This window comes from Helobdella robusta (assembly GCF_000326865.2).
Source record: "Helobdella robusta unplaced genomic scaffold HELROscaffold_45, whole genome shotgun sequence".
In the NCBI taxonomy this organism is placed as follows: domain Eukaryota; kingdom Metazoa; phylum Annelida; class Clitellata; order Rhynchobdellida; family Glossiphoniidae; genus Helobdella; species Helobdella robusta.
Window position 1 is genome coordinate 177882 of NW_008705095.1, and position 13648 is coordinate 191529.

General features: G+C 34.4%; 2 protein-coding genes across 2 annotated transcripts in view; both read right to left on the reverse strand.

The window, feature by feature from the left end:
- Nucleotides 1-3410: 3410 nt before the first annotated feature.
- Nucleotides 3411-7465, reverse strand: HELRODRAFT_177897 (hypothetical protein; the record flags this gene model as incomplete). The annotated part of the gene is made up of 7 exons (XM_009026061.1): nt 3411-3473; nt 4282-4416; nt 4527-4580; nt 4896-4982; nt 6293-6472; nt 6762-6819; nt 7266-7465. 7 exons carry the CDS (start codon nt 7463-7465, stop codon nt 3411-3413), a joined length of 777 nt encoding a protein of 258 aa, XP_009024309.1.
- A 127-nt stretch (nt 7466-7592) lies between these two features.
- Nucleotides 7593-13648, reverse strand: part of HELRODRAFT_177898 (hypothetical protein) — a gene marked incomplete at both ends in the record, with an annotated part of 11125 nt that continues 5069 nt past the window's right edge. Inside the window, 8 exons of the mRNA XM_009026062.1 lie at nt 7593-7676; nt 7942-8107; nt 8909-8984; nt 10454-10513; nt 11619-11852; nt 12310-12438; nt 12723-12926; nt 13243-13318. Of these exons, the coding sequence (XP_009024310.1) occupies nt 7593-7676; nt 7942-8107; nt 8909-8984; nt 10454-10513; nt 11619-11852; nt 12310-12438; nt 12723-12926; nt 13243-13318 (1029 nt within the window). The remainder of the gene's footprint in view (nt 7677-7941; nt 8108-8908; nt 8985-10453; nt 10514-11618; nt 11853-12309; nt 12439-12722; nt 12927-13242; nt 13319-13648) is intronic.

The window sequence follows — 13648 nt, forward strand, 5'->3', positions numbered from 1 at the left end:
GTGTGCGCGCGTTCGTGTGTAGCGTGTCCGTGTATCACACCCAGATTTTACTTTCTTCTTCTTTCTTCATACCTTCTACATGTCTCTATTTCTGTCTGTCGGTCTGTTTGTCTCTCTGTGTGTATATCTGTATGTCTGCCTGCCTGTCTGTTTGCCTGTCTCTCTGTCTGCCTGTCTTTCTGTCTGTCTGTCTGTTTTTTAGAATTTATTTTTATAACCCGCAATAATCTTTTTAAAAAAAAATTTTTTCATATGCATTTGATTAAGATTTGACGAGGCAATTTTTAAATGCCTCTTCTACAGAAGGCAAGTATTTACAATGATAATGCTAGTGTGAGTATTGTATTTTTGTATACATATTTTTCTGTATTCTTTTGTACGCAAATACGTTCGATTATGTATTAGTAGTATTAGTAGGTATTTTGGTACACTCGTACACACACACACACACACACACACACACACACACACACACACACACACACACACACACACGCACTCATATACATTACACACACACACGCACGCACACACACACACACACACACTCATATACATACATTATATACAATATTAAGCAGATCTGTTTCTTTTAATATTAATGTCGTTATTATTAATGTGCTATTGTTTGTTTTATAATTATAATTATTATTGGATTATTATGTGAAATAACTAATTAATTAAATTGTTATTCAACTAATTAATGAATATTGATTTATAAATGTGGATTATTTATACGTTATATATATATATATATATATATATATATATATATATATATATATATATATATATATATATATAGTGACACAGGTGTACATACTTTCGTTCATGTAAAAAAATTGAAAAGACAAACATTAACACACACACACACACAAAATGGGCATCGCTGAATCAGCCTTTTCCATCATCCAGTTCATATCTTTGAAAACGCCCCGAATGTATTAAACTTGGCACCACCCAAGCCTACTCGGTTTTTTGTTTTGTTTATCTTCAACCGGAGTTCCTCAGAGCTTTGCATGTATTAGGACCAATGCTTTTCACTATTTAATACTGGTCCCTTATCTGAGACCTTTAACAATTAGGGCTTATTCTTTCGTTAATATGCCGATGACGCAAGAATAGTATCTGAAATCTCTCACCAAGATATCTCTTCTCAATTAGAGGGGCTTTACATCAAAAAAGGACTGGCATTCATTTAATTTTCTTCAACTAAATGCCCAATGCACACCGCAGCAACTCACGAAATGCTCTTCACCTTTCAACTTGCCAATCGTTGGATAAAATGAATAATAGTAATAAATCAGCTCTTGCCGGCTAATGAAGGCTTTTCATATTGCTCGCCACCATCAATATGGTGGCGAGCAGTCTGCCACTCATCAGTCTGCCACTCACCATTCGTCAACAATCACCAAAAGAAATGTTTAAGACGCCATTGAAACTGCATCTCTTCGAGCTGGCCCTGCTGACGTTTTTATGTTTTATTATTTTCTACCTTAAGGGGAAGGATAGATTATTATTATTATTATTATTATTATTATTATTATTATTATTATTACCACCACCACCACTGCTACTACTCTACTACTACTACTACTACTACTACTACTACTACTACTACTACTACTACTACTACTACTACTGCTACATACAATTCTGCTGTTGGTTGTTGGTGTAATAGTGGTGAAAATACTACAATTACACACGCACACACACAAACACACAGACACACGCTCACGTCTGTCTAAGCCTGGTAAGTACGAATCGATACATTATATAGTTCACATCGTTTATTCGATTTTTTTAAAAATCGTGTTGCTGTTTTTAGATTTATTTTAGAGTTTTAATTTAATTTTTTCATTCATTCGTTCGTTCATCCATTCATTCATTCATTCATTCATTCATTCATTCATTCATTCATTTATTTATTCATTCATTTATTCCTCTGAGAATTTAATTTCATTCAAACGCAATGCTCTAGGTTTATTTTTCAATAAGTTTTTGTAGGAATTTGTGTGTATGTGTTTGTATATGTGTGTATGCTGTATGTGTGTTTAAGTGTGTTGTACATATGTATGTCTGTGTGTATATGTCTGTATATACTATGTATGGTATTTATGGTGTTGTTCGTGTGCGTGTGTGCGTGTTGAGACGTTTATAATAACCTAAGTTGTAAGATTGATGTGTTTTTCAAATGCAAAAATTACGTCACAACTACGTCATAATTTTTTGCCCTATACGTTTCAGTTAAACTTATTATGTTTCACCGTTTGAATAAACAATTTATTATTTAATTTATAAATAAATTAATTGATTAATTGATTGATTAATTAATTAATTAATTATTGACCATGTATACGACTGCTATATTTTTTTAAACATTGTTTCATTGCTGTTACAAATGTCATTTCATCGGCTTTATTGTTTTTTATTTATACTATTTATTATCGTCAATTATGTTTCTATGTTTTTATTTATCGATGTATGAGTAGATGCATGATGACGTATTATCGTATTATCACCTATTATCGTTCTTTTTTCCGATTTTTTTATCATTTTAAAAGTGTAAATTCAATTTATTTTATATTGTTTATTTATTTATTGATTAACTTTTAATTATCTCGTTAATTTGTTGATCGTGTTTTTTTAAATATAAATACTTGATGTATCATATAATCCGCTGCCTTGGTTTGTTCATTAAAAGATTTCAACAAAAAAATTCTTCTTGAACAAGATTTAACCAACAAAATATTACAAAATGTTTGTTATTATTTAACGCCTAATCTTTTATCATTTTATAAACTTAGAGTAAAGTTTTTTTGGTTACATTGATGAGTATCCGTAATCTGTGAAGCTTTTCCTATAAAAAAAAATAGTTATGAGAATACCATACTATACCATACTATGTCATACCCTGCCATTCAATACCATAAGATATAGTATCCTATTTTATGACATAATCTTAAAGCCTTATCCTAATTCAATTCAGTTGCGTGCAGTTTCAAATCCTAAAACCATAATAACCTTGTACAAACACAACTATTCAGGCTGCTAGTAAAAGACATTTTTGAGGCAATCCGTTGTTTATACCAGTATCTGAATTTTTTCTAACATTTTATGCCCTTCCTCATTTTATTGTGTTTGGACTATTACTTGAATTCACTCTTCACAGTGAATCTGCTAGATAGGCAACAAAACTTTTTTTTTTTTAATCAATCGCTATTAAATGATGTCGGTATCTTAAGAAAAGTTCTTGAATTCTCTCAAACTGGGGTGTTGCATTGTTTAAAAAATTAATTTTAGAAAAAACATTCAACGAATATTAAACTTTACCATTTACATATATTTCTTTTTAAATCTATAAAGCCTTACACTGTACAAATTTATTTTAATAGTTATATAGCTAGAACTTAAGCGTGAAAGGAATGTTGAATTGTGACATCTCTCGGATAAAATAAAAATGTTAGGATGATCTGGGAAACAATTAAAATGACACAAAAATCGGATTATAAATAATTTTCCATCAAGAAAATTTTTTTCGGTGAGACATTTAGCAGAGAATATCAAAGATTTTGATAGTTGTAACGATTAAATTATGAAATTTTGATTATATTTAAATAAATAAACAATAAATACATGTCGTTTTCCTGTGTGTCCGTTCTCATATGTACGCTGTGTATATGTGAGTTTGTGTGCGTGTGTGTATGTGTGTGTGTGTATGTGTGTGTGTGTGTGTGTGTGCGTGCGCGTGTGGTTGTTGATACCAGACTGAGACAAGTTGTTAAGAAAGTATGAATGACCTTTAACCTTTGACCTTCATTATATTATTAAAAATAATATAATGGTTATAATAAGTATAATTTTTATAATTAGAAGAATAAATATCGGTTGAAAAAATGTTATTAAGCACCCTAGTAAAGTTGAATGTGTCTCTAGCAAAAATTTAGATAATTCTCCATCACCGGCGGATGATGATGATGGTAATGATGATGATGATGATGGTGATGGTAATAATGATGATGGTAATGACGATGATGATGGTGGTGGTGGTGATGCTGACAATGAGTATGCGTGATCGTTGATGAATAATGAAATGATTAATAATTAATAATAATCTTCTAATGACGTAACATTGTCACGTGACTTCTGACGATGCATAATGACGCCATTTACATTATTATTATTATTATTATTATTATTATTATTATTATTATTATTATTATTATTATTGTTTTTGTTGTTGTTGTTGCTGCTGTTGTTTGTCAGTTCGTTATTTGTCACCAGAGGATTGTTGAACTTAATTTGTTGTTGTTGTTGTTGTTGAAAGGTGTTGTTGTGGTTGTGGTAGTTGGTGGTCGTCGCCAGTGTCGTTGACGTTTTGTTGTTGTCGAGCGTCAGACGCGAGTTGTAGAAATTCTAAAAGGGGTTACGAGGTCATATAATTGAATGACGTCATAATATAATTATTAAATTATTATAAATGATGATAAAATTATTATCATTATTATTATTATTACACTACTCACGTGATTACTGCTCCAATGCCATGGTGCCCAATACCATGGTATTCTATCTCTGTTCTGATTGGATGTTTGAATGGCACGGTATGTATGGAGCGTTTTGATTGGTAAATCATACCACATCACCACTATCGACATCCTCATTAATACCATTCATCATCGTCACCAGCAACAAAAACATCATCATCGTTATCATCATCATCAACATCATCATCCTCATCATCATCATCATCAACATCATCATCATCTTCCTCCTCCCCATCATCATCGTAATTTTACACTCACCTCGTTAAGTTCAGTGGAGGAGCGCGAAAAATTTTGATGACGATGATGATGATGATGATGACGTATGTAATCACTATCAGGACCACCGACCTCATCGTCATCGTCGTCACCACCACCACCGCCGCTGCTGCTGTCGCGAGAATTTTTTTCTTTGAAGTTGTTCAAATTGAAAACCGCCTGTCAAAAGTGTCAAAATAAGTGACTGAATGTATAAATGGATGAGTGATTGAATGCATAAATAAACGAATGAATGAATGAATGAATTGATGAATGAGTGAATGAACAGTGAGTTTATGACCAACAAAACTCCGGGAATTGAACCTGGTTAAAACAATTGAAGCAGTAGAAGTACAGCAAGACTGAAATTTATTGCTGAAAATGGTGAACAAGTTGGTTTCGGAATATAAAAAATTAATCAGGAAGCGGCTTTGGATAACAAATGAAGTACAGAAGAGAGGACAAGCTAAATACAAGGCATGGAAGGTATATCAAGAGTTCAAAAACCGTGAATGTAGCAGGCCAGCTAACTCAAGAGAATCAATTCGAATGCAGCAGATAAAAAACAAATACAAACAGAAAAGATAGGATTGCTGGTTGGGAGGCCATTAAAAATTATGAGACAAAATTAGCAGATAACTAAAATGATAAATGAAAATAAATAAGTAAATAAATAAATAATAATAAATGAATATATATATATATATATATAAATAAATATATTATAATAAATAAATAAATATAAATAATTAAATATATTATAATAAATAAATAAATATAAATAATTAAATATATTATAATAAATAAATATAAATAATTAAATATATTATAATAAATAAATAAGTTTTTTTAGCCACGTTCTGAGTAGGCAAAAACACAAAGACAGGATAGGACCCCATCGAACTGAGAAGAGTGTCGTTACTGAGGGCCACTAAATAATGTCGGATTTAAAATGAGGATTTTTAAGGTTTTTTTTTATCAGGTTACCAAGGTGCCCAGTTATTCATTTCTTTCTTCCTTAAACCAGTTAACTCCATGCACCTCCATTCACCAATATCTAAACAGATTAATATCTAAAAATCTCATTTTAGTTCTGTATTTATAAGGGAGATTTTTACATCTCTGCCAAGACCCAGCAGTAACTTTAATGGAATTGAAATGATTGTGTTGGATGATGTGACAACTACGAAGCAAGAACTAAAAGAAAATAAGAGCCTCGTAAGCAACAGCCTCAATCTAGCATTTCTGAAAAATATGAGAAAAAGTGAAGAAACTAATGAAAATAAATACAACGAACGAACAAACAAACAAACGAAGATAAACAAACAAACGAACGAACAAACAAACAAACAAACAAACAAACAAACAAACAAACAAACAAACAAACAAACAAACAAACAACCAAACAAACAAACAACCAAACAAACAAACAATCAACCAATCAACCAACCAACCAAACAAACAAACAAACAAACAAAACCCTTTCTCACCAAGTAAACCGCCACGATGGTCCCCCAGCCAAAGCCCACCACCACATCCGTCCAGTGGTTGAATAGAAGGGCGAACCTCTGCAGACAGCACAGCAGGGACATCATTACGATGGAGAGTGCCAAAAATGGTCCGATTATCCGACATTTTAGATCGTGGCTTACTATTCTCTGGATGTATATCTGGCAGATGATGATGATGATGATGACGAAGAGAATGATGATGATGATGATGATTATGATGACGACGATGATGATGATGATGGTGGTGGTGTTGATGATGATGATGTAGATGGTGGTGTTGATGATGATGTAGATGGTGGTGGTGTTGTTGATGATGATGGTGGTGGTGGTGGTAGTGTTGATGATGATGATGGTGGTGTTGATGATGGTGATGGAAATTGTGGTGGTGTTGCTGATTATGATGTTGCAAGTTATGATGATAATGATTTTATATTTTTTTACCACTTACAGCCGTGAAGACAGACGAGAAGGATGTGATAGAGGCGTGGAAGGAAGGAAAGGATTTGCTGAATGAATGAATGAATGAATGAATAAATGAATGAATGAATGAATGAATGAATGAATGAATGAATGAATGAATGAATGAATGAATGAATGAATGAATGAATGAACGGATGGTTAAATGGATGAGTGAAGGCAAAAGATAAACGCTTGGTTTCATTATTAATCACGTTCATTTCATCCACTATCGATAATATTGGTTTTATAATTTTACAAAATGTTCAAAGCTTCATCCTACGTCCAAATCCTATTCATCATCATCATCATCATCCGCAACACATCATCGTCATCATCATCATCACCATCACCCCATCACCATCATCAGCAGCAACGAATCATCGTCATCGTCATCATCATCACCCCATCATCAACACATAACCGTCATCATCATCATCACCATCATCATCATCATCATCATCATCATCACCATCATCATCATCATCATCATCACCTCGCCCAAGCCATCACGCTGGCATCCTTATTGCCACAGGCCGAATCCGGGTCACACATGGTCAGACTCGAGTTGGGGTACAAATTTAAATTGTAGCAAGCTGATTGGTTGAGCTGGCAGACCTCCAGAAAAACAGGTCGAGGTCGACCAATCATAAACTTGCTGACGTCATTGAATATCATCGTTATCAGGATGCCCATTAGAAATGTACCTGGTCAGTTAATTTGTTATACATGTATTTATCCATTCCTTCATTCAATCATTTCTTCATTCATTTATTTAATCATTCATTCATTCATTCATCCATCCATCCATTCATTCATTCAATCATTCATTCATTTCATCAGTGGCTACCAATGAATCTGAACATTCTACGGGTGGGTATGAAGAGGTGGCAGACGAGGCACGCCCCTGAGACGGTCATACTATTTCTGTTGTTGCATTTTCTACATTGGATCAATTCTCCAATCAATATCTGAGGTGCGTGTGTGCGTGTGTATGATTGTGTGTGTGTGTGTGCGTGTGTATGATTGTGTGTGTGTATGGGTGTGCGTGAGTGCGTGTGAGATAGAAAAATAAAATTGCTTGCTGATATAGTTCAAACCCGGACGCGCGGAACCTTGCGCCGACCACACACACACACACACACACACACCACACGTCACAGGCCACTTACAACAGCGGGCGGCAAACAGAACGACAGGACCACCACGACCACTTCTGAAACTTGACCTTTGTAATCGAACCCGGCCATGGCCTTGAGACCTTGCTCCCTGCGGTAACTTATCGAGGGGTCATCCGGTTGAAATGGGGTCATACGACGCGGGAACCGATCACCGATTCTGTGATTATTTATGTCAAGTTAGGCAAGTTTAATTAGGTCAAGTTAAATATAATTAATTGGGTCAAGTCAATTCTTTTTGGTCAAGGGATATCATTTTTTGAATATATGGAGTTTATGTTGAGACATGCAGGGCCTACGTTTGCATTTGAAGACGGTCACTGCAGCTGCAAGATCAGTCGCCTCAACCACTACACCACCATGCCACCAAAAAATATGCAGCTACATTTCACTAGAGATCGCAATTTATGAGAATCTCTAAGAAGTTGTAACACGCTATCAATGTGAACACATTACACAAAACACGAGATGAATGAATAACACAAATATTAAATCATACTACTACTACAACTACTACTATTACTACGACTACTCTTACGACTACAACAACAACAACAACTACAACAACAACAACTACTACTACTACTGCTGCTGCTACTACTACTACTACTACTACTACTACTACTACTACTACTACTAACACTACTAACACTACTACTACTACTACTAATACAACAACAACAACAACTACTACTACTATTACTACTACGACTACTACTACAACAACAACAACAACAACTACTACTACTACTACTACTACCGCTACCACTACTACTACAACTACCACTACAACAACAACCACAACTACCACTACCACTACAACTACTACCTCTACTACTACTGCAGCTAGTACTACTACTGCTGCTGCTGTCGCTACTGCTGTTGCTACAGCAACTATTACTACTACTACTACTAGCCTGATGTAATATCCAAGAGTAGCTAGAAATATAAGCACACAGACATCCAGCACAAGAACAACAAGAACTCTGATACGTTGAGTGTCGGCATAGGCTGTGGAGCGAGGAAGGATCTCCATGCTGTAGTGGTAGTTGTAGTAGTGGTAGTAGTGGTAGTGGTGGTAGTAGTAGTAGTAGTAGTAGTAGTAGTAGTGGTAGTAGTAGTAGTAGTGGTGGTAGTAGTGGTAGTAGTAGTAGTAGTGGTGGTAGTAGTGGTAGTAGTAGTAGTAGAAGTAGTAGTAGTAATAGTAGTAGTTTTTCTTTTGGGGAGTAGTAGCAGTAGTTGTAGTAGTAGTGTTAGCAGTAGTAGTAGTGTTAGCAGTAGTAGTAGTAGTAGTAGTAGTAGTAGTAGTAGTAGTAGAAGTAGTAGTAGTAGTAGTAGTAGTAGTAGTTATTGTTGTTGTCGTTGGTCTTTGCTGTAGTCGATCAAACTGTTGTTATTTTTATATTATTGTCATTGCTATCCTTGGCATTTTTTTTCATATTTTTATTGCTATTTTTACAGATACCCGATTTTTAAATTAAGTAATTAATTAAATAACCCACGGTTTAATTAATGTGATTAATGTGATTTAATGTCACGTTAATAACAATGTAACGTTAAGTGATAGAAGTATCTGACTAACTTACGATGATTTAACCTAACATGAACAGGTATCGTAACATGATACAAGTATCGTAAGATGATACATAAATCGTAATGTTAATCAAAATTACATAAACATGATACAACTATCGTAACATGATACAACTACCCTAACATGATACAACTATTGTAACATGATACAACTATTCTTACATGATACAACTATTGTAACATGATACAAATATAGTAATGTTACCCAATGCCGTATAAACTAAATAGAAACTATGTATTTTAGTACATTAAGTATTGTACTTCAAAGTTTTTTAATCCAACTCTATGTACAGGATTGTGCGATGGAGTTTTTTTTATTTCTATATAACTCGACGACGACAAATGTTAAAACGTTACTGATGTGATTAAATGTAATGTAATTCGCTCTCTAATGTAATCTTTCCTTCAGTAATGTAATTAATGTAACTAATTTAATGTAATTTAATGTAACAACATGCAGTAACGAGTATAAACAAACGTTGGTCGAACTGTGAAACGAATGTTGTCTACAATTGAACAAAAAACTCACCGACACCAACAGCATTTAACAGTTGTGCAATTGCTTAAGAGAGAGAGAGAGAGAGAGAGAGAGAGAAAGAGAGAGAGAGAGAGAGAGAGAGACAAAGAAACAGAGACAGAGATAGAGACAGACAGAGAGAAACAGAGAGGGACAGAGAGAAAAAGAGAAAGAAGAGAAAAATGTAGAAAATAAATAACACAGATAAAGAAAAAGTGAAACATATACAAAAAAACAGAAGAAAAAAGAATAAGGAAGTAAGAGAGAGAGAGAGAGAAAGAGAGAGAAATAAAGATAAGTAGCAAAGAGAGAGAGAGATAGAGAGAGAGAGAGAGAGAGAGAGAGAGAGAGAGAGAGGAAGAGTTATGAACAAAGTATTTGTTGTTATGAATTCACCTTGCGTTTTATTGATTACTTCTACCTTTGCAACGTACGAGTGGATGTAGTGTGCACCGGCTACATGTGTGTATGTTGGTATGTGTGTGTGTGTGTGAGTTTGTTCGCTTGTTTGTATGTGTAAAAGTCTCCGTGTGTGAGTGTGCGAGTACGTGTGTGTACGTGTATTTGTTTTACTTGTATATATTTGTATATGTTGGAATGTTTAAAAATAGGAATGTTTAAAAATAGGTTGGTCTTTTAGCAGGTTATTTTTCCCATGTTTTACGGTTTTTTGTTTGAATCCTGCGGCTGCAGTTGTTACAGCTATTGATTGTATCCTAGATACAAATTTATTAATAAATCACATGTTGCACTGTGTCGCGTCGTGTGTGTGTCATGTGGTGTGTGGTGCGGTGTGTGTATGTGTGGTGTGTGTGTGTGTATGTGTGTCTGTGTGTTGAGTGGTGTGGTGTGTGTTGTGCTGTGTGGTGCGTGTTTTATTTAGGTACATCCAAGTAAAAAAGTATATTTTGATATTCTAACAAAATGTATATTTGATTGGGCCAAAAACTTTTATGAATGATCGAATGGATGAATGAATGAATGAATGAATGAATAAATGAACAAATAAGCAAATAAACAAGAGAACGAATGTACAGCCGAACGAATGACTTTTTGTTTGCTTATAGCCCAAATTTTTGTCAAATCTTCAATTAAAAACAACGTTTTTCAGACATGATAACAAAACTTTTGCTGATAATTGCCCAATTTTGTAAACCAATCTAACAAATTCTCCATCCACTGGTTGTGAATACTAGATGAATTACATTCCGTCACTCATTCTATTTCCATGGAGGTTCTGAGAGGAGATGGAGGCGAGAGAGTCTGTGTAGTTTTACCAAGTTGGTGAGTTAGTCTTAAAAAAGTTTAAATCTAATTAATTAAATTTTTGTTACGGTTATAATTGGTATAATTATTATTCATGCGGTTTTTTCTCTATCTTTCTCATTCAGTCAATCATTCATTCATTCATTCATCCGTTCATTTATTCCTCCATTCATACATTCATTCATTCCTTAATTCATTCATTCATCCATTCATTCATTTATTAATTCATCCATTCTCTCCTTTTTATTCTCTCTCTTTTCCCCCTACTCCTTCTCTCTCTCTCTTTCTCACTAACTCATCTTCCTAGCCCTCCTCCTCAGAACCATCCACATTATCATCTTCCTCCTCCTCTCTTCCGCCTTCTTCTTCTTCCTGTCGCTAACGACGACCACAGTTGCCATGATGACGACGGCCACAAGAATAGCAGCCAGAGAAAAGCCGAGGATAATTGCATCCTTGTGATGCAACAGGAAGTGGTAGCTCTGATCCGTCTGATCCGTGTTCAGGAGAGTCGATTTTGTTGTGGGTTCTGGTTTTGTTTGGGTGAAAGAGAAAAAAAAAGAGAGAGAGAGAGAGAGAGAAAAAGAGAGAGGAAAGAGAGAGAGAGAGAGAATATATTGCTTATGTAGTGTTGATATTTTGGACGTGTGTTTTTTTAACTTAATTTAAATGTAATGATGTTTCAGAAAAACATTTGTACAAAATCTCTGAATATAAATGAGAGAGAGTGATAGAGAGAGAGAGAAAAAGAAGAAGAGTAAAAGAAAATGTTGGGCTTTAAAAAATTAAAAAAAATATTGGTCATTTAAATGTAAGGAATGTCGTTTTATTAATTAATTGGTTTATTAATTAATAATATAATTGACCAGCCAACCAATCAGCCAACAAATAATTTGATCAATCAACCATACATTCGACCAATCAATCAATTAATTAATCAATCAATCAATAATTCAAGTATTTATTGAATCAATTAACCAACAAACCGAATGCATTTTTCTTTTTCGTGATCACGTGTCCAAAATGGCTCTGACATTCAACAGTGACGTCACCGTCGGATTTCACTTTTACACAACTTGAATTCAAATCACAATTTCCGTTGTTTTGCTTACAATCTGAAGAAATTGTGGTCGAGTTGGCGACGAACTTGATGATAATGATGACTCACTCATTCACTCATTCATTCATTCGTTCGTTCGTTCGTTCATTCATTCGCTCATTCATTCGTTCGTTCGTTTGTTCGTTCATTCATTTATTTGTTCGTTCGTTTGTTTGTTCGTTCATTCATTCATATTTTATTTTATCGAGCGCTCAATAATTAATTCATCTTGCAGTCAGTCACTCATTCATTCATTCATTACTTATTCATCCGTCCATCCATCATTCTACCTTCACCCACCTCTGACGTCACACATTGGGCCAGACCACCCGGAAAAACACAGACCTCCTAATTCATTTATTCTTTCATTCTTTCCATCATTTGTTTCTTTTATTTTTTTTTCTTCATTCATTTCTTTTGTAGAATTTTCTACATTCTTTTCATCCCTCCGGTTCAGTTGGAAGTGCATTAGAGTGCCGGGCTCAATGCTGTATATGCTCCAAGCTTTGAAAATGTGTGAATGAATGAATGAGTGAAAAAGAAAGAATGATTAAGTGAGATGAATGATTGAATGATTGAATAAGTAAGATGACAATAAGTGAATGAGTGAACGAAGGAGGGAATGAATGAAAGAAAGAAACGATTGTCATTCTTTCAATTTCATCAGCGTTGAAGTTATCATCACCAGCATCATCATCATCATCATCATCGTCGTCATCGTTATCATCATCATCATCACTACCAGTATATAGTGAGTAATACGATGTTCCTCCACAGCTTTTCACATTATCATCATCGTCATCATCGTCGTCGTCATCACATTTTAACGGGCACATATTGATAGGCAGCTGGTCCTTGAAGTCCAGTAAGCTACCACAAGCACATTGCGTGTGGTTCTGGTGATGATGATGTAGGTTGTGATGATGATGATGATGTAGGTTGTGATGATGATGATGTAGGTTGTGATGATGATGATGCTGTGAGTTGTGATGATGATGATGCTGTGAGTTGTGATGATGATGATGCTGTGAGTTGTGATGATGATGATGCTGTGAGTTGTGATGATGATGATGTTGGTGATAACGATGATGGCGATGAATATTATACGGCTGATTAAAAGAGTAATGATATAGAAGATGATGAGATGATATTTATTGTTGATAATTATTACTCAAAATTATCTTTCGAAATTATTATTCATAATTATTATTTATTTATTTATTGTT